The 21680-nt window shown below is 41.2% G+C and overlaps 2 protein-coding genes across 8 annotated transcripts in view; one reads left to right on the top strand and one right to left on the bottom strand.

The window, feature by feature from the left end:
* LOC114879355 (DNA N6-methyl adenine demethylase-like) overlaps positions 1–16451 on the top strand; it is an 84976-nt gene extending 68525 nt beyond the window's left edge. For all 7 annotated transcript variants that reach the window (XM_029194195.2, XM_029194223.2, XM_029194205.2 and 4 more), the window contains 8 exons: positions 2946–3183; positions 3405–3640; positions 4084–6868; positions 7219–7394; positions 7599–7952; positions 8019–8246; positions 8337–8491; positions 8567–16451. In XM_029194195.2, the coding sequence (XP_029050028.1) occupies positions 2946–3183; positions 3405–3640; positions 4084–6868; positions 7219–7394; positions 7599–7952; positions 8019–8246; positions 8337–8491; positions 8567–11240 (6846 nt within the window). In that variant the 3' untranslated portion in view covers positions 11241–16451. The remainder of the gene's footprint in view (positions 1–2945; positions 3184–3404; positions 3641–4083; positions 6869–7218; positions 7395–7598; positions 7953–8018; positions 8247–8336; positions 8492–8566) is intronic.
* A 3040-nt stretch (positions 16452–19491) lies between these two features.
* On the bottom strand, positions 19492–20580 carry LOC114878838 (steroid receptor RNA activator 1-like). Its single transcript, XM_029193087.1, has 3 exons — positions 20453–20580; positions 19842–20297; positions 19492–19772 (listed from the first exon to the last, which is right to left on the bottom strand). The coding sequence occupies exons 1-3, from the start codon at positions 20469–20471 to the stop codon at positions 19576–19578; spliced, it is 672 nt and encodes a 223-aa protein (XP_029048920.1). The 5' UTR covers positions 20472–20580; the 3' UTR covers positions 19492–19575.
* Between the last annotated feature and the right edge of the window lie 1100 nt (positions 20581–21680).

Raw genomic sequence — 21680 nt, 5'->3', positions numbered from 1 at the left:
GGACCGTCGTGAAAACCGATAAAACGGAATCGTTTGCGCAGTAAAACAGCTTTTATCGGGCTATTTATGTATCGGGCCACGGTTACGGGAACGACGACCACGAACTCTGATACCTCGATCGGTTTCTCGTGATCAGGGACATACGTGCATAAAGAAGAAGCTGTGAATCAATTTTTCTCGAGAAAACCACCATTCGATCTAATAAAATCATCGGTTGAAATTTGATTTCATTGCTTTTTATTGCTGGTTACGAAGAAAAACACTAGCCGGTGTATTCTTCTGTTTGAAAGGCTTTTATTTGCTTGATTCATGAAGTGGTAGCCCGAGAGAAGGATGCGTGTAAAACACGATCCCCGACGTTTTGACGTGAATAAAGGAGGCGTTGTTGCTGCTCGCGCCTCCGAAGTAGAAGCTATAATGGGGGTTTAAATTATGCGGTGTCTTAGAGGGGCGGTGAACGTGCTCGTTGTATGCACGTGTTGTATTGTTAGGGAACATCTTCATTGCCTTTAGAACAACCACCTTTTCTCCGACGATGAGATTGATTGGCAAGAGGTAATTTCGAGACTGAATTTTTTCAAATTCATCGACAAAAGGAAGTCGAAAGATAGAAAAATGCCCGTTTGGAGGGGTTCAATGAAATATCGAAAGGAGGTAAAAAAGAATTGGGTCGTGTGTAGTGGTCCATAGAGCAGGTGAGGTGTTGGCGAATGGAGAAACTGCGGGTAACCCCCAAAGTGGCCGTGAATCGGTGTTTGTGGTCGAGGTTGATAGCATCGAAGACCCAGGCCGGGCGTCTCGCCAACCGAGTCAGCGATCCCTCAGAGCTCTACCTCCTACCTCGACTTCTCCTTCGTGTTTTCCTCCTTTCCTCTTCTACCATCAATCTCTATCTCTCTCTATCCAAAGTGAGTCTCGCTCGTGGTGTGCTCTCAGGGGGAAAATCCTACCGTTCTCTTGACATCGTGACCTAGGGTAACGTAAACCCGAGGCGTGATAAAACGGGATGTGCCGCGACAGCACCCAAACATAACCCTCCAGGAGACTCCACCTTCGTTTCCCGCTCGTTCTTCCTTCCTTTCTCCGTGTGTACGTTCGTCCCGTTCGGGCTTCTCTCGACCCTCTCTCGTCTCGAAGGAACTTCACGTTCAGGTCTCTCTGTTCATTGACCTCGACCCCTTCCGTCGTCGTTCCGGCTCCTTTCTTTTCTTTCCTTCGTTTTTCCACCTTGCCTCTGTATACCAGAGCCTCGGTGACTGGTTCCTGGGCTTCTCTCGATGATTCACGGAACATTACACGTTCCTGCTGCTGCGATTCAACGCCCCCGTGAAGAGGGTGCACCTCGGGGTGAATGGTTTAAAGGGTCAATTTCTGTGGCGACGATGAAAAATTTTGACCGATTTCTCTATCGGATAAAACGAAATTTGCCACAACTTTATTTTTGCCCTAAATTCTTGATTAGATTTTCGAAAATTGCTCTTCGATCTAGTACCTCAATATCGAGCTCGGTCGAATTTCCAGGCCGAATATTCCGAGGAAATTTCACTTCCTTGGTCATAGCCGATGGAATTACCATCGTAACTCACTTAATTGAACTGTACCGCGCAACAAGGGTAATAACCCGCAAAACGGTTCGGTGCTGTGCACATTGCAACAGCGGATAAACAGAAATACTCGGGAAATAGGCGAGATGCGTGAAACACATTTAACGATAACCTGTTATATTTCACTGTCCATTTAATTTTCCAAATTTTATAACAATATTTCGAAGGTTTCACGTCGCTAAAGGTGTTTCTTACACATTTTCACGTCGATTTATCGCCATAGGATAAAAATTCCTATAAAAAACTTTCATTATTAAAGTTCGCCCATGAAAGGGTTAAGCCCATCGCTACCTTCCGCTCGCGACCGCTCGGAGAGAGCAAGACACGCGGAGTTTCGATCCGCGTGTGGTCGGTTGTGTGGTTTCGAGTGGAAGGTTCACGGCGAGAGGAAGACGGAAAATAACCATTCCAAGGGACGTATCGTGGGAGGGAGAAAGAGAGACGATACAGGAGAGTGCCACGAATAGATTGGGTTAAAAAGAGGGAGGAAGACGGGGATAGAATGATAGGAAGGGTAAGAGGAAGGAAGGAAAGAACTGGCAACCAGACTATAAAACTTCGTACAAAACGAAAGCAACGAACACGAACGATCAGTTTGCTCATCCTCCATACACCTCCGACCGAGCTTTGTGTCATTCTATTTCACTTTCTCCCCTGTCGAGTTGTATTCGCTTGTCTCCCTTTGAACGATCGATTTTTCAAAGTCCAACGCGTTTAAATAAAAGATGTCTCCTCGCGGACTTCAGGAATTTCTTTGCGACGTCTATGCCTCTTTTTCTTTCCTCTTTCGATATTTCTTGGCCACTTATCACCCGTAGAACCAAAGTATTCAAGATGTCTGGGTCGTCGAGAATATCTTTCCCTCTTCTTGGGATACAGGCTGTTTCAGAAATTGGATAATTTCACTTAGAATTTATATTGCATTAAATTTCTAGTACCGGTCTCATTCAACGTCAAGGTATTCAACGTGTTAATTGTTAATCTTCAGAGGCGGTGTTCTTACAAAGAAAAGAAAAACGAATAGTCAATAGAAATAGAAATATTTCCAAAGGGATTTGATGTTTTAATTAGTACCTATGAGAATTCTAAAATACTTCACATTGGTGAGAATGAAAAGACGGTTTTCATTTTACGTTAGAGTGTCTTGAAATAGCGTGCGTTGAAAGAAACGTTTCATCTGTGCTGTCTAAGAATCTTATATAATTACCTCGGTATTCAGAATTTAACTTGAGACGTTTCTAATTGAAAGTGTGAAGAGTATTATAAAAATGCAATTAGTCGAAGTGTTAAGAATGTTAAGGTTTTTATTAAATTAATGTTAAGTTCTATGTTTCCGTACAGTCACCCGGAGTGATGCCGTTCTACGGCGATTCTGGTGCCGGCTTCCGGCCAGCAGCCGGTTTTGGGAATACTGTTTGGCACCAGGGAGTTACTCCCGTGGGAACAGTTGCGGTTGAAACGTCAGCAGCACCATGGCCACCTCAGCAGTTCATTCAACAAATTCCTGCTCCGAATCAGCTCGAAGAGCTGAGGTATCATACTCAGTACACCGCTGCCGCTCCATACCACCCACAACCAGGTAATTGAAGAATCCATCGATTAGTTAATTCGCTCTTTAAATAAATTTTTAAAAATGGTCTCGTTTCAAATGCATTTTCAACAATCGCGATTCGAATGAACGGTTTTACATTTTTCACGGTGAAACGACCGCAGAATGCAAAGCGTGCAACTGCAAGTCTTTGTACCGCGGATTTGCGATGCGTTCCCGTTGGAATCAGTTCGCGAATTTTCTGATTACAGTCGCATATCAGCAGCAGACTTTCATTACTACGGATCAGTCGGCATTTCAACGAGCCGGAGCGACAGGACAATACACAATCACGGGGCAGCCCTCGCCCTTGCCACCAGTCGCCCCGCAAACGGTACCATCGACAGCTCAGAGGCCACTAAACGGTCAATTCATGGATCCCGCTGCTACTGCGACCCAATCAGTTGGTTATGAAAGGCAGGATTACGTCAATGGTTACCAACAACAGGTACAATTAGAAATGAATCGTTTTTAATTAAATGTGTCTTCGCGAAATCACTCTCTCCCCAAAGTGAACGTTAAATGTATTTCAACTCGAACGGATATTGAATTGAAACATTTGAAACGTTTATTTATATCTACAGACGATATAGTAGGCGGTAGTTATTCGAGAGACGAAATTTAGGGAGACGAAGATGACCTAGATAAATTAATTATAGTCGTGGACCAATGATTCTGGCCGTTCAAGGATACTATTTTTCCTACCGACAAGGAGAAATTGAAACCTGACCATCGATCGTTATAAATTTACATGAAATCGTTTAAAGAACCGATGGTCAAGTTGCGAATTTCTCCTTATGTCTAGCGAAGAAACACGTTCGTACGCCGATCAGACGATGCCGTGTAACCTGGAACAATTTTAAATTACAGATGGAATGATGTCTTTTGCAGGACGTGACGATGGCACCACCGCCTTCAACCACCCCCACGAGTCGTAGTAGCTCGGTGCACATGGATAACCAGCAGCAACAGCAAGCATCCCAGCAGGCACCGTCGCAACCCCAGCAACAGCAGACCGACACTCAGGTGAAAGGATTCGCGACGATCGCAGCCAGCAACGTGTCGGGAAACGAGATGCCTGGGTATCCACTTCAACCGGGCCCTCAGAGTTTACACAACTCTAACGGATATCCAGGCTACGTGGAAATGGGTCAGCAACAAGTACAGAACCAATGGCAGCCCCAGGTGGCTCAACAGCAGTCGCATCAGCAGCAGCAACAACAGCAACACCAACACATGCAACGGCAGCATTCGGTGTCCGATGCTGGACAACGACACATATGGTCCGACACTAGTACCGGTGCAAAGATGAACAACGTAAGCAACAGTATGAATTGGTCGGATGGAACGTTGCAGCAACAGCAACAACAGCACCAACAACAGAAATCTCAACAGCAGCAGCAGCAGCAACAATCGAGTATGCAGAGTAACAGTATGAAACAACAAGAACAGCAACAGCAACAGAGCATGCAGATGCAGGGGCAACAAGAATTACCCAGGCCAGCCAGTCACATGAGCTGGGAAAATGGTAGCGTGAAGGAGACTCCGCATACACCGCAATCGTGGACAGACAATACAGATAATCAACAGCAACAAACTCAGGGAAATTGGTCTCGACAAAGTCCGAAGCTGAGGGACACGCAGAATCCAAGATTGACACCCTCTAGTCAACAACAGCCTCAGCACCAAGGGTGGCTACAGCATTCTCCGAAGTTGTCGGACCATCAACAGAATCCGTCTCACCAGAACGCCAGAATGACGCCTTCCGGCCAACAACACAGTTGGCAACAGAGTAGTCCAGAGATGCAGGCACAACAGAACTCTAATCAATCGAATCCGAGGTTAACGCCGCAGCAACAACAACAGCAAACCCAGCAGCAACAGCAGCAACAGTGGTCGCAGCAGACGAAGATAGAAAAGAATCCCAGACTCACGCCGTCTAATCAGATGTCCTGGCCAGACACGCCAACTAGTCAATCGAATTGGTCGCCGAATAGTATGAAGAGCGACGGTAGTCAACAACCGCAACAACAATGGCCAGACTCACAGCCTAGTCCGAGGAGAACGCCCGGTCATCAACCGGCCGCGTGGCAGCCTCAGCCACAAGAGAACAAAATGGACAACCAGATGTCCTGGTCGCCCAGTTCGGTGGCCGAGAATCAACCTACGTGGGGCCAACAGACAACCAAGCAAGATATGCAGAACTCCGGGGAAAGAGTGCTATGGCAGCAACAAACAACGGACACCAGTAAACCGAACGGGTTCTCGGATAACCAAGATGCTCAGGAGAGTAACGTATTTGCTCAATCTAATCGTGTTAATTTGAACAGTCGACTGAAATCTATGATCCTGAATAAACAACAACAGCAACAGCAGCAACAGTTGCAACATCAACACCTTCAACAGCAGCAGCAGCAGCAAGCTCAACAGCAGGCTCAGCAGCAGGCACAGCAGCAGGCTCAACAGCAAGCTCAACAGCAAGCTCAACAGCAAGCTCAACAGCAGGCTGCACATCAGATGAGCCATCAGGAACAACAACAGCAACAACAACATCACAATATGCACCATCAGATGCAATCTCATCACGTGAATAGTAATAGTGGAACGAATCGGGATTATCACAGCGAAGATCGGATGCGAGACTCGCACGAAAACTCGGACAAAATGCAGGAGAAACAACAAAATGAACAGTATTTAAGCCAGTCGAACATGATCTCGATGACGCAGTCGAACGAATCTTTGACCGGTAATTTTTTATTGCATAGCCACCACCCTCGGGCCGATAGTTTGCCCGACGGTGGTGGCTTATGGGAGTGGTCAGGTGGAGGAAACAACGGCAGTGTACTGTCTGAGAACGGTATGACGGTCATCGAAAGTTTCATCAAGTTCGGCTCGGAGAACAAAACCGTACTAGAGAAACCCTGTGAGAAACAACAAGAGCAACATCAAGAACAACAGCATTTATGGAAAGAGGAGATGAAGAGCAACGACAATCAGACAATCGACGACAAATCGTTTCAAAGAAGTTTGTGCTTAGATCAGACCAACAACGACAAAGTTTTCGAGCAGTGTGAAAACAACGCGGACAACAGCGAGAAGTGCGAGAACAGTCTCGATTTCCCGGAAACGACACAGGTGTCGTTGATCAACGAGGAAGACAGACCGTACGTGGAGAGCACCGACAAGACAACGTCCTCGGAGACGAACTGCGATTCCTCGCAGATCATCAAGCAGGAAAACGTCGGCGAATACGGTTGTTCCAGTTCCGACTGCGTTTCATCCCCGGCAGCCTCGTCCAAAAGCGAAAGCTGTACAACGAAGGAGATCAAAAGCGAGCCGGATCAAAGATCACAGGAAAACTCCGATTACATGTTCCGTGGAGACGGTGGTCCTGCCAAAGTAACAGCAGGCACCGGTTCCTGGTGTTGTCGCAGAGGCGGTACCGAACAACCGACACCAGAACATCTACGAGACGGTTGTTGTCAAGGTCTGCAAACAAGGGACGAGATATTAGCCGACTCAGCCGACAAGTCCGACGTAAAGAACGAAGGTCCACAGAGTCCTAGAAGCGGTAGCGTGCCATCGGCAACGACTAAATTGCAAGATCACTTGGACAAACTGAAGAACAATGTCAGGACCGAAGTGCCGGACTGCAACTGCTTCCCCGCCGACAAATGTGAGTTGCTATTGAGTATTCAGCACGACACTAACATTGAGAGAACACACTAACCACGATTTATTTGTTACACGAAAGTAAAAAAGTAAAGAAAAACAGATAAACAAATAAATAAAACTGTACTACTACTATTACTACTACTTCTTCTACTACTACTACTAATATTACGGCCGACAATACACCGATTATGCGCCTTGATTCAGTGACCCAAAGAGGAATGCACGTGTACCTAACTTACACCCCTTTCCCAGGGGGTATACCTACATACGTGGCATAAATGTTTCCGCTTCTGTTGCTTCCTTTCCGTTGAAACGTCCAGTTTCGTAAGTAAAATGAGGTTCAACTACAAGGTCCACCAGAACCCGGCTCGTACTACACTCATCTCGGGGCGGCTGCAAGCCTGCCTGACCTACGGAACGACCTTGAAAGAAGAACCGGCCTTAAGGGAAACGCCATAAGATTCGAAAAGGTCATCTACACTGGAAAGGAGGGAAAGACGACTCAGGGATGTCCGATGGCCAAGTGGGTAAGCATTATTAATTAATATATATAAATTACACAATCTATCTGAAAGTCTAAACCCACCCTTTAATTATTTTTCTTCGTTATCATAACGAGACGCTGTCTCATTCAATTCATCCCTACGTTGCAGTCGATCATTTTGAATTGTTGTGATATTTCTTTTGTTCTACTTTTGGTGATCGGATTATAAATATCAGTGATTCGATAGATACTCCGACGATCCGGTCTGGACGAGAAGATCTTGACCATAGTGAAACACCGGCAAGGACACAAGTGTCCTACTGCTTGGATCGTCGTGGCGATGGTAGCCTGGGAAGGTGTACCAACCCATGAAGCCGATCGGATATATTCCCTCCTGAGCCATAAGTTGAATCGATTTGGTCTTCCAACGACCAGAAGATGTGGAACGAACGAACCGAGAACCTGCGCCTGTCAAGGCCTCGATCCTGATACTTGCGGTGCAAGCTTTTCCTTTGGATGTTCCTGGTCCATGTATTATAATGGTTGCAAATACGCCAGAAGTAAAACCGTCCGTAAATTCCGACTATCAGTACGATCAGAGGTAAGCTATCATTATCTTCTTAACGATAAACTAGTATTAATGATAACGATGCAATGCTGTTTACAGGAGCAAGAAGTCGAAGAAAGAATGCACGTCCTAGCTACGCTTCTGTCGCCTCTGTATCTCAGCCTTGCACCGGAAGCATTCAACAATCAGACGCAATTCGAACGGGAAGCGAGCGAGTGCCGTTTAGGATTCAAACCCGGCCGACCGTTTTCCGGTGTCACGGCTTGCATTGACTTTTGCGCGCACTCGCATCGTGATCTACACAACATGAACAATGGATGTACCGTGGTGAGTATACTCAAGAGTTTGTATATTTTTAATAAGCAACAGTGTTTTTAATGAAATTCAACTGACGCGTAGCTCTTGGTTGCTTTATAGGTGGTTACCTTGACGAAACATCGCACTTTATCAAAACCTGAAGACGAACAGTTACACGTACTTCCGCTTTACATCATGGACACTACGGACGAGTATGGGTCGAAAGAGGGACAGGACGAAAAGGTTCGGGATGGATCTGTAGAAGTATTAACAAAGTAAGAAACATTTTTATTGTTTAAATGAAATTTATTCTTAATATATAATAACAATGGGGGTATCGTTTGATCCAGGTATCCCTGCGAAGTCAGAGTTCGATCGGTTCCGCTGCAGCCCTGTAGGCGACATGGTAAAAAGAGGAAGGAAGACGAACCGGACACGGTGAGCAACAAAAAAGACGGTTCAAAGAATACAGGGGAGAAAATGAACGAGCAAGGTCGTGTACCGGGTCACCAAGAGGCAGCGAAACCGCAAATGAGGGATGCACAGCTCTCCCTGGAAATGGCGTCCATGTTCGAAGGGATGGACGCGCAGTTGCAGAGCTCTCAGGTATCCTCTACCGTTCTTGACAGTCCGGTGTCCATGTATCAAGGTTGGGGTTATCAGAACGAACAACAGTGGGGTAGAAACGGTTGGCTCGATCAACGAAAGAACAACTGGCTGAATCCATGGGGAGAGTATTCCTTCGGTGGTTTGGACAGGGAAGCTAAAGTTGACCCAGATAGTACCAGTCTGGATGATACAAGGCCTAGGAGCGCCGTTTCTCAGGACGACCATCGGCCAGGCTCACGAAATTTACCTAATTCCACCATAGACTCGCCAAGGAATTGTTATCCTCATTCGCCGAGAACTCATCCAATTTCACCAAGGAGTTCTCACGCAGGTACACCCGGGGACGTTTGTTATTCGATGTCTCCCAGAGGTTGTCCTCCCACACCACACGATCAGAAGATAGCTTCGCCAAGGAGCTCAGGGTATCCTGACACCGGTTACACCCACGTGCCCACATCCAGAAATTATAACGTGTACGACAACAGGCAGGGTAGTGCATCTCCAAAGACAGGCTGTACAAATTTCCCGCCTCATTTGGATCAAAGAAGCGCTCTCGGCCGTAACCACCCGCAGCACATCAACGCTCTTCGACAGAGTTGCGAACAGTCGAAATTCCCCTTCTCGAAACCTGCGCATGATTCTAGTCAGCAAAAGTACCATATGACGCAGAACTACTTAGAGGCTCAAAAGTCGCAGACCGAACAGTCGTTCACCGGTAGAATACAAGGTCACTACCCGTCGCATCCTGTCCAGTCGGTCAGAAACCATCCTTATCAGAATCAACACGATTCAAACATGGACGTGTACCCGGGGCTATCGGCGGTATCTCCCTGCATGGACAACGCTAGTCATAAAGCATTCGGTGCTACGAATCCGGATCTGTTGCTTCACAGCTCGTCGCATCTTCCACCGAATAATCAGCAAAACGGTGCTCAGAATTATAGCCCGGTTGATCAAAGGAGATATAAAACGCAGAAAGTACCGGAACAGAGGATGCCTGGAGTGAATCACATGTCGCCAGCTCCCTCTGATCAAGCGGGTGGTTGGAACATGCTCGGCTCCTGGTACCCTGATCAATCTAAACCTTACAATCAACAAATAATGTACAACGATCAAATTGCTTCCGAGAGAACTCATCAACAACCTGTAGATCATCAGAAAACTCTGAACTGGAACGATAGAATACCACATCCGGATCAGCCGAAGCCACCCTGTTGGGAAGCACCTCCGGATCCTTCTCCCTTCCGAGTGCCAAAAGGAAGACCACCTTCGAGGACAGCGTCGAGCCAGAATCCGAATGCAGACAATACATATCAAAATTCTTCCAATAGGACGTTTCTGAAACCTCAAGAACCGATGCGAACCGCCGTTTACGCGGACAGTCTGAGCAATGGAGTGCAAAGTATAGGAACGATGCATCAGAGTAATCAACGGAAACCAGAATGGCCGGAGGAGAACAAGATAAAGGAAGGATTCCACGATAACAGACAGAATGTAGCGAATCCAAACTCCAACTGTTTCCCATGGCCAGAAGAAATGAAGCAAGTGCAAGACTTCCACCCAGTGCCAGCCTTGGGACATCCTCACGCTTCCTTCCCCCAGTACGGACCATATCCAACGTACCCAGTATTCGAAAAACCTTATTCTAATTCGTGGGAAGGTTACAATTATCATCAGACTCCGTATCATCCTCAAACACCAGAGTACCCACCACAGTTTTACCAACAACCAAAGAGAGAAGCCTTTGTCCCATCGCCACAGTATCCTTATCAAGGTGTACCTCCCTATCAGGGTTTAAATCCTGGTTGGGCCAGGTGGGAGACACCCAGATGGGACATTTACGGACCACCACCGTACTTCCCGGTGCTACCAGAACCACCGCCGAAAGCAGAACCACTCGGGGAGGTGGCGGACTACTCGGACAACGAGGAATGCTTCAAGGACTCGCAGATGGGAGGAGTGGCGATAGCGCTGGGTCATGGTAGCGTACTCTTCGAGTGTGCAAAACACGAGATGCACTCCACCACGGCCCTGAAGAAACCGAATCGTCTCAATCCGACCAGGATCAGCCTGGTCTTCTATCAGCACCGTAACCTCAATAGACCGAGGCACGGTTGGGACGAGTGGGAGGAAAAGATGCGTCTAAGAAAATTAGGCGTAACTAGCACCACCGGCACGACCGCCATCACCACTTCGTCGACCACATCGCAGTCATTGTCCACACCATCGACTCCGACCAGTCCTGCCAGCGCAATCAACGAAAAATCCATACCGCTTCCTTACATACCTCCTGTTCCAAGCTCTCAGTTCATGATGAGATCACCGACATACACCACCATGACTTGGACCACGCTCTTCCCCATGCATCCGTGCATGATAACCGGCCCGTATCAAGAAGGAGGAGCCATTGGATGAGTAACCGTCGGGGGCTACGGTTCAGATCGATGACCAAGAACCGTGCCAAGAGTCGACCGAGCTATCTCGTCAGGCTGATGCGCAGACCATGTTCTCGATGAACGCGAAACGAATCGCGAGGATCAGAGAGAAAAGACGACAGAAACTATCAAGGGGATCAAAGACCAAATGAAAATAATCATAGTAATAATAAAGAAAAAAAAAAAAAAAGAAACGACAAACCGTCATCACGAGGGGCTTTCTATTCTAATTATCATCATCGTCCTAGATGAGTAGAGGTTGTTTACCGACGAAACGAGGAAAACACGTTTGCACTGCCATTTTTCTATTTCATGTTTTTGCGGGGAGTATAATAAACGTTACACAGAAACGGGAACGACAGTAACAAAGACGAATCGAAGAGAGGTGGAAACTGGTTCGCATGCTGAGATATAAACGTCGTACGGGATTCAATTCTAATCGGGGCTTCCCTTTTTATATCGATCTTTTACACGAATCACATAAGATGTTGCGAGCGTACTGACACAAGAGACGAATGATCAACGTGGATTTATACGAAGAATGAAGAAGAAGAAGAAGAAGAAGAAGAAAAAGAAGAAGAAGAAGAAGAAGTAGAAGAAGAATATATCCGATCAGACAGAAACTTTGATCGAGGATGGAAACAACAAGTTCAATGAACTAAATATGGATAGAATGTTATGGAAACGAAGGAAGAATGTAACGCATCCGATTGTATATTTTTAAACGGTTTCGTGTTTGTTGGTAGAGACGTATAATTCGTATTTAGCTAGTCCAAGCCTAGACGACAGGTTTTTATCGCGACGTTACACGGAGTGGCAAACATGTAACGCTAACTTGTACGTTGTACAAAGCTGGATCACATTGTATTTAGAGTGACGCAGAGACACGGTTTTTATCCGCGCATTCCTTTTATTTTTTTTTTTTTTTAAACACGTACCCTTTTTGTCGCATCCATCCACCCAATCGACCAAATTGTCCGTTCGATCAACACCATAGGTTTTACACCCCCATTCCTCACCCACACCCTCCACCTTTTCATCCATCCAACCACCTTTTGAGCAGCGTTAGTTTCGAATCGATTCTGTTTTTGTACAGGTCATCATGCACAATCTCGAGACGAGACAACCGCGTTTTTAAAGAAACAAACTATTGCGGTGGTTCGCCATAGATACACGTGACACACACGTACATATATATTATATATATATATAGACACAAGAAAATGATCTCAAGTTTTTTATGCTAATTAATTAAACGATAATTATCGACGTTTGATTCTTTTTTTCTTCTCTCTCTCTCTCTCTTGCTCTGCTTTTTTTCTTGTACACTACTGTTTCTATCTACAGCGAGTTAGAAAATTATTTGCAATTTGTAAAATTATGCTTGCAAGTTTTTAAAAATTTGTTGAAATTAACCCTCGAATGGTGGTTGCTGGGTGACTCAACGAAGATGCAGCTCTAATCATGCACTCAGATTTTTATATATTATCTTTTTTATATAATACGTGAGAGATTTGTACATATTATCTTATGTAGTGTATTTAGAATACAGTGCACTAAAGGGTTGATCTATTTTACGAATCAGATACTATTTATTTAGAATCGCAACTTACAAATTTATTATATAATTTTTAAATAAAAAAGATCCTTGATTATCTTATGCGAATAATTCTCTGATTCACTGTATTTCGTTTAGTTTTTGTTCGCCTGTTGTACATGTTGCGCTTGTTAATTCATCGTATTTATTATGTTATTTTGTCACGATTGCACGTGTTTGCACCCGTAGATCTATTTTTACCGTCACGTTAAAATCCTCTATACACACGTACATACATTACTAATTAATTAATTCTCGTCCTTCGGTTCGATCGAGTACAAAAACACAAAATAATATTATCGTATCGTGAAAGGTACACTTTCAAAGTGGGATGGTGCCGTCTTCTTCGTCGACTACGTTCTTCCGACTGTCTATTCCAATCCCTATTGTAGAATTAATCGACATTATGAAGGATCGAGCCCTCTTTCGAGCCAGGAAGATAGCTTTTCGTTCGCTAAGGAAAGAGCCAAGCGAGTCTAGAGAAGGATGGTTTCGAGTCAGAACCAAAAACGCGTCTTTCGAACCGATCCCTGTTTTTTTGTCATTGTAAATAATCCAGCCAGTATCATTTTATCTTCTGATAGGACCCAGTGATTTTTTCTTTTTTATTATCGTCATTCAGGTTGCTCTTCGATCGTTTGTCGTAGCTCGATTTGAAAAATGAATTGGAATTATTAACCCTTTCGGGACAAGGGTAGAAATGAAATTAGTTCAAATATTTATTTCAAAATATTTCCATGTCTTACATGGAACGTTTAAGGTTTATTTATACATATATCGATGGGTCGAATGCGGGCCGAGATTGGAATGATTGAACTGTGAATGGATCGCGAGTGGATCAAAGTGTAAAAATGTCTAAATATTTTTGCGTTCATGCTACAATCAGAGATTATGACAAAATCTTATTAACTCGTAATTGGACAGTATAGTCGTTCCAAATTTGACTCATGCTCGATTCGTCTAGGCGTCTATAGTACCGAAAGGGTTAAAGATATAACGTCGTGCTTTCGAACAAACAAAAGAAGAAGTTCCATTTGTAATTGATTTACGAGGGAAATATAGATACTCTGTTTTTTTAATTTTTGTTTTAATTGTTTGCCTTTCGAGGCTTCGAGGCACGACGCTGCCAGCCGGAAGACGAGAACGCGTGCCGGAAGTGCGTTGTGAGGTGTGTCGATAAAGGACGAAAGGGATGAAAATTGTGGTTGCTCGAGATCGATGGATCGATCGCGGCGCTAGAAATGAAGGGAGGTGAAAAGACGCGTCCAACCCCTCGCCCATCGGAGTATTAATAAGAATCATTAATATATTATCATTCATTATTATCATAACGTAGTTGTAATAATAATTATTAGCGGCAAACAGTAATAATTAGTAATATAATCTAATTTAATCTGATTATTTATTGATTAAGTTCTGACGAGATGAACGCGTTGTTCGAATTTTATTTGCTGCTCTTATCTTTCCTTTTTCTCTCTTATCTCTCCTTTCTAATTTTTTTTATTTGTTTGTTTCATTTCGAGCAGGAAGTACCTCTTCTTTGCACTTTCTTCTTTCGCTTTATTTTGTTTTATTATTATTTGTACATTCTTTCGAGCACAATCGCGATATCATCGATAGCAAAAGCTCGGGCCTTTTTAAACGCTAGTCGTCCCTTCTGTTATCTCTTTTTATCGTTCTTCGCTTTATCGTACGGCGACTTCAAAGTCCCTGAGTTTTAAACAAAGGAAGGATACAATCAAGAGTCGACTAATTGATCGATTCGGTTAGAGATTATTTTTAACGATTCGTCGAGCACCGTTCTTCGATCAATTCCCCCGAGAACGAAAATCGATCTCAACCAGTCAATTAAAATTCTCAACGGAGAAGAATTCATCCTGGGAATCATTGAATTCAAACTTCTCTATTTTTGATCCATTTTAAGCAACAAAATAAATTTCGCCGTTTCTCAACTTCGTCATCCCTTTCTTTTTTCTCCGCAAGAAAACGTTCCGATCGCAATACTCTTCTTATTTCTTGCGGCCATTTTACCGGAAGCATTTGCTCGCGCGACAACAAATTTCCATGGTGACTTCCGGTTCGATTAAACGCACGCCGTGTGCGAACAAACACTTCTGGTAACCAATTTCACGATGCTTTCAAGCGCTCCAATGATGATTAATTAAGAATTTAATTAACTTATTAATCGAGGTAGATGAAATTCATAAATTTCTTATTTTTAATATTCTAAAAACTGAAATTTGGAAATTAACCAAACACACTGTTAATTATAATAAGGAGCAATCGTCAGCATTGAAGGAGCTGTATTTCTTTCACAATTCGTACACGTTTCTTTCCTCGATCGCGGTCTATAATACGTTTAGAACACAGAGGCAAGGTTTCTTTTCTCTCGTCGACTTCCGGAATCGTGCTTGTCATCAAACTTTGCGTGAGTGAGTGGTGCATGAGATACATAGTTACGGTACATTCAAACAGGGGTGGATCCGGTAGCCCTGCTTGAAACTAGAGGGATGAAATAACTTTTGTTTTACAAAATTTAAAATTTTCACATTTCACATGAAATATAAAAGGTATTAAAATCTAATAAAATTAAAGTATTAAAATACTAATTTTTTTAAGGTTTCATAGTTCTTTGGATCCGCCACTGTGTCCAGAGTCGCGAGGATCGTGTCGACCGTACTACCCTCGTTTGAAATAAAGATAGAAAAAGGCTCGTTGTCATCGCTATTTTCCTTTTTCTTTATCTAATACGCGAACGTTGTGTCGCGACGATGCCAAAATAGTATTAAAAAGAGATAAACATAGGTAATTAGAGCGAGTGACGAGAGGTATCACTCACTAGCTGTTGTACGAAATGATAAGAAAGGGGAAATAACACGCGAGAACGATGCCGATTTTTCTGTTTCGAAGAGAGGACACAAAGAAACGGTTCGAAAGAAGGTTTAAAAGAAATAGAATGCAAGTTTCGAATTGTAGGGATGATAACGATGTACGAGTGAAGCGAAATGAGAGAAGAAGAAAAAAAATAGAAAGAAAGAGGTTGAAAACTGTATTTTTTCTTCCAATGCCAAAAAGATGCCATTTTGTTTTGTACGAAAAAAGTTATGAAAAATCTACAAAAAAATAGAAGATGAGAGAGAGAGAGAGAGAGAATGTGAGACAAGCAGACGATGGAGGAAGAGTGTAGGTGTAACGGAAGTGGAAGGTTGGAGCGAAACGAGAGGGTGAACAAATTTTTTAAATAGTTTGTAGCGAGCGTATATTAGATGTAATAACAATTGAATACAAATACAAAAAAGGAACACAATCATATATACACGTACACACACGCAGAAACACAGAAAACAAATATACTTCGATGTATATCTGTCTGGTGAGAATGGTAATATAGTAAAAACACTTGTCCGCCTTATGAAGCAGAATTAACAATAGATAATTGATCGATAAGAATCGAGAAGGAAAAGCAAAAGGAGAATAAAGTAAAGGTAATATGATTAATTAATGGTAAAATAATTGTAGTTTGCCGTAACGCAGAGTTTTGTGAACGGAAACGATGGTGGAACGGAAACGTAAATAAAAAATTGTAGAGTGTAACGAGCATCAAATTATACCTGAAGTGCGAAAATCGTGAGACGCTCGCCGCGTATTTATATATATATATATAAAATCGAGAATAAAAATTAAAATATATACATATACAGAAACAAGTGTTTGAAATCGTTATAGGAAAAACGTCGAAGTAGAGAGCGGAGAGAGATAAAAAGTGAAGAAGGATCGCTCACAATTTTTGCACTTTAGTACCAAAACAATATCCCCTTTGGGTCTCCCCAACCCCCCACAACCCCGAGATAGGGCATACGAAAAATAGCGTTACGTATACACCGGTTGCATACATATATGTGTACATATATTTTTGGATAAAGAACCATGAGAAGAAGAAAAAAAATTTTTAAATCGAAATTCGGACCGCGACGCGAACACGGAGTCGTCTCGTTGGATCGTTTCTCGATGTCGTGATCGTTGACAAGAAAGCGAAAGATAGATAAAAAGAAGAGGTATATAAGAGAAAGAAAACGTTCTTTGGTAGCTTTACGAATCCAGTGTGGTTTTTTTTCGCCAATCTTTCGTTCAATGATCGACGACTCACGAGGAAAACGCGTTTCTCTCTCGTTCGTGATTTAAACGAAAAACAGAGACGCATGAAAAGACGTACAAAAAAGATATTAACATAGAGAGAGACCTTGATTTTGATCCATCGAGACAACGTTCCACACGCGTCGGGTTCAAGATGTATTTATGAATATTTATTTACGCGAGATTAAACGAGATGAAAGAAAGAAAGAAAAAAAAAAGATGAAAATGATGAATGGAAGAAAATCTAATATATTGACGATTTAAAGATAGATGGTCATAAGTCTAAGATGTAAGTTTTATAATGAAGATAAATATATATATATATATATTTACTTGTAAAGTGTTTTAATAATGCCTTTCGCCATGTTCGAATAATCGCGCCAAAAAAAAGACGAACAAGCGAAAGGAATAGCGAAGCAATGAGTAAACGAGAAGGGAAAAGATAAAAAAATGAAATTCATTCTCGACTCGAAAAAGAAAAATAATAGAATCGATCAACGGTGAACGAGAGTGGAAAAAAATAATTAATTAAACGTCGAAGAAGGATATTCGATTATCATCGTGAACGTTGATGATGTATTTTTTATTATTAATATTATTATCATTATTTTATTATTATTATAATTATTATTATCGTCATCATTTTTCTTTCTTGTTTTTTTGTTTCATTAGATGTTTTCTTTTGGTTCTCCGTATTGCGTTAAGGAGGCGATATAGCGAATTGTGACGTACGATATGTCGAGCATCGATCTACGTGAATTTCGATCGATCGATAGATAAGAACTTTGAAAACGAGAAAATCCACGTGGGTAAGTGGAAAATACGGAAAACGCGGGTGCGCTTGAGCGATGAAAACACACATACTTACACGTACACGAGGAAAGAACACGTACAAAATCTACAAATTACAAAACATACACCCATACACACAGACACAGTATGCTTAGAGTTTAGTAGCGATTCATTAGACGATAAGCGATAGAGTAATTTAAACTGATCATTGCTATCGATGACTATTATTGACATAAGAGTACATTTAGATGAAGAATATGTTATAAGTAAGATGTAATTGTCCTTTGTGAATATACATAAGAGAGAAATGAGAAATACAAGAAACTTTTATGATAAAAGGAGACTTAATCATTTGACGTATCCGTGTACCAGCTGTGGGCAGCGTTAAGCAAAATGCTTAACTGATAATAAAACGAATGAATGAAATATAAAAAACGTTTTTAATGTTCATCGCGCGTAGACAAATGACCAACCCACGTGTACACAATATTTTTGGACAACTATTGAGCATTTCGTGTACATGTTTATGAGATATTATAAAGCGTTGAAGAAATTCCATCCTATACAGACAATGAGAATGTAAAATTTTCTTTTATACAAACAATGGATATATTTATAATTTAATTAATAAAACGATCATTTCGAAATGATATGCAACAACGATGATGGTATCGAGTTGATCCTCGCGGGAATAAAATCAAATTTTGATCACCCAAGATCGATAATAATTACATTTGATTGATATTAAGTAAGTCGGTAGTAAATACTCGTTTCATTGATTGAGATCGATATTATCGACAATGTTGCTTCGATACATCGACGGATCATGATTTAAATAAACTTGTATCCGTTTTCACATAGGTGTATCGTTTCAAATACGATTACTTCCCTTAGTTAATGTAATTAAAATTGCTTTTTATATGATGTGGTAGAGAGTATGTAGAATATGCCCAACGTTCGCAACTCCGATTTGACAAACCGAAGCATTAATAATGCATATCATAGTACAATAAAAATGTTATGTATTTAATATTGGCTGTTGAGTAAATCGTACTCGCCGAATAATCCTTTAAAAACTTTCTTTTCTTCCTTACTTTTCTTCAAATTGCAATACTCTAATTATGACTGCAATTTTCATCTTTGATTGATTGCCACCGATTTTTTAATTACACCAACCGGAAACAAAATTCATTAGAATTTTGAATTCATTTGGAATTTACAATCATTTATTATTCAAACATTTTTGTTTACACAGGGATTATCGGAGGATTAGAAAAAATTATTAAAACAATTGTTTGACAAACTTGTAATTTAAAAAAACTGCCAAAAATTAAAAACTTTTAAAATTCGACTGTAGCGCTATCGATTCGAAAATGACGCAAACTACTCGACAACTTACCGACTGAGTTTCCGTAACTAGGGGAACACTAGTGCTAGCTATCGGAAAGTATCGGAAACTACTCAGACTTATCGGCCGATCTTCTGACGGTTTTCAGGTAGCTTCCTCTATTTTGAATTATTTTATGGAAAATTTTTACATTATTATAATGTTATAAATGCAATAAACGCCAAATGAGTTCAATGAAATTTATTGTATTGCAATAAAATTTGTCACATTGACAAAATAAGTATTTTCTTCGCTTTTTAATCTTTCAATTGAAGCATGTTGGTCATTAATAAAATTAATTAAAACTTAAAACCCCAAAAATAAAACAATAATTTGAATTTCTATAACTGCATAAAAATCAATGACAATAACTATATTGCAAAATAATTAACAGGCACAAATATATTAATGGTTTTCTTCAACTGAAAATAAATGTGATTCTGAATTTTGGGACCGTGTTGCATTTGCATCCTGTGTTCTGCTTTTCAATTCTAAAATAATATGCCTAATTCCAGGTATCCATGAACTGCATAAACTAGCGTATTGCATCATTAGTGTAACATGTATTTGATCAGCCTTTTCAACATTCCCTTCTTGTAAAGCTGAAAAAATTATGTTTTTCTTTAAATAATAATATTCAACTACCTTATACATTAGTACATAAAACTGACCTGTAGATAAATCTAAAATATTCTTATATATCACATTATTTAATTGATCTTCAAGCCACATAGACTTCAATATATCTAATCTTTTTCTCACTTCCTCTATTGTATGTTTTTCCAATACATGCTCATTAATCACACTATTTAATTTTTCCAAGACGTCAGATAATACCTTTTCTTTGTCAATTTTTATTTCAGTCACTTTAACATCTACATCTTTAGTTAAGGCTGTTGTCAAATTAGATGGCTGTAAGAGGGGTGGCATGTTTAACGATTTAGTTTCAGAAGAAGATTCTTTATCATTAGCTTTTGTGGATACTAATGGAAATGCCACCCTCTTGTTCAACATCCGCTTGGCAGGAGTTGCAGAACTTTGTGCACCAGTGTACACCCATTTTGGAGGATCATTCCATCCAGGATCGTGACCAGGCAATAGAACCTTCTGAGTGGAAAGATTTTGATCTGTAAAATAATCTTGCCTATAACAATTTCATTTTAGAACTGAAATAGTAATTCTATTATTACTAGCTGCAATTACAAATCATTTATCATGACATACGTTATAGATTATCAATATTTATTACAACAGAAAAACAAATAAATATATTTCGTATTACTTGCTTCTTTTTCATTCATTGTTAATGATAGTTCCTTAGAGTTTTTGCGGTGAAAACAATACTAAAAAGAAATAACAAAGAGGGGAAAAAGTAGTTCAATCTTAAGGTGATGCGAGCGTCGAGGCCGAACTTCGAATTCCGCGTCGGTAAAACAGTCAACGTTTAATCGAAAATTAGGCTGAACAGAAACTGATTTAAGCGCCACCTCAGTTATTGCATCCAACTAATGGCATGCTATTCTAGGGACTTTACCGACAGTCCCTAGAAAAATCCCTAGACGCGAGTTTTCAAATTACGCCCTCATTTCTAAACAGAATGTAAAAAAATTTGAGGGACGTGTTCAGGAGGTTCTAAAGAATATTTGTCTGGTCCTTATTTTACCCAAATCGTCAAAAAGTTGTAAAATATTGAAATTGCTGTCTGTCCACGGTCAAGAAAATGGCGGATCGGACTCACCTGCATTGATTTATACGTAATATACACATTTCTGCCAATAGTTTGTCCAAATATGGACCAGACTGATATTCTTTGAGGCGGATATAATAAAACGAGCACCCAAGGGATGATGTACAAGTCTCCAGGTAGAAGTAATTTGAAAACAACGATTTCGTTGATTGTTCACTCGCGAAAGACGTCAACAAGGTAAAACAGACCAGAAATTTAGTTTCTCGTTCATTCTGTACGGCGCAGTTCGTTCGTTTGATTAATAAACAATTGTAAAATTAAAAATAATAATTAAATAATTTTTAATAGAATAATTAAACAAAATTTTGCAATATACCAACGCGGAAATGTAAAGAAATAAACAATTTAAATAGATATAACAATAATTTGATTAATAAACAATTGTAAAATATAAAATAATAATTAAACAAATATTAACAAATATCAGATAGAAATAGTTAAATCTGCGGAACCGGTGAAGCGGAACGTCACGCTTGATTGCGCGCGCCGCGCGCCGGTACAGGCGCGACCGGGAGAGAGGTCAAATCTAATCAGTGTTATCACGACCACCGAAGGATACGGATCGAGCTGCCAAACATATACCGGTACGAGTTGACACCATGGATATTCGTGCATGGATTTATCAGTGTGTTACCACAAGTGTTACTGTGTGTGCCTATGGTGTTTCCTATAGTGTTTCCCATGTTTTGGAATATTTATACGGATATATTAGTGCGTCTTATGGTGTGGTCACCCAAGTGTTCTGACATTTTTATACAAGTGC

The sequence above is a fragment of the Osmia bicornis genome, chromosome 2 (genome assembly GCF_907164935.1).
Source record: "Osmia bicornis bicornis chromosome 2, iOsmBic2.1, whole genome shotgun sequence".
Lineage (NCBI taxonomy): Eukaryota > Metazoa > Arthropoda > Insecta > Hymenoptera > Megachilidae > Osmia > Osmia bicornis.
Note: the sequence above shows the minus strand (reverse complement) of the source record. Positions and strands in the feature narration are given on the sequence as shown.

Coding starts and splice junctions, on each gene's coding strand:
- LOC114878838 (XM_029193087.1), bottom strand. Junction 19,773..19,841: donor TATTTTAGATTTATCTACAG/GTCAGTTTTATG, acceptor TAATTTTTTCAG/CTTTACAAGAAGGGAATGTT.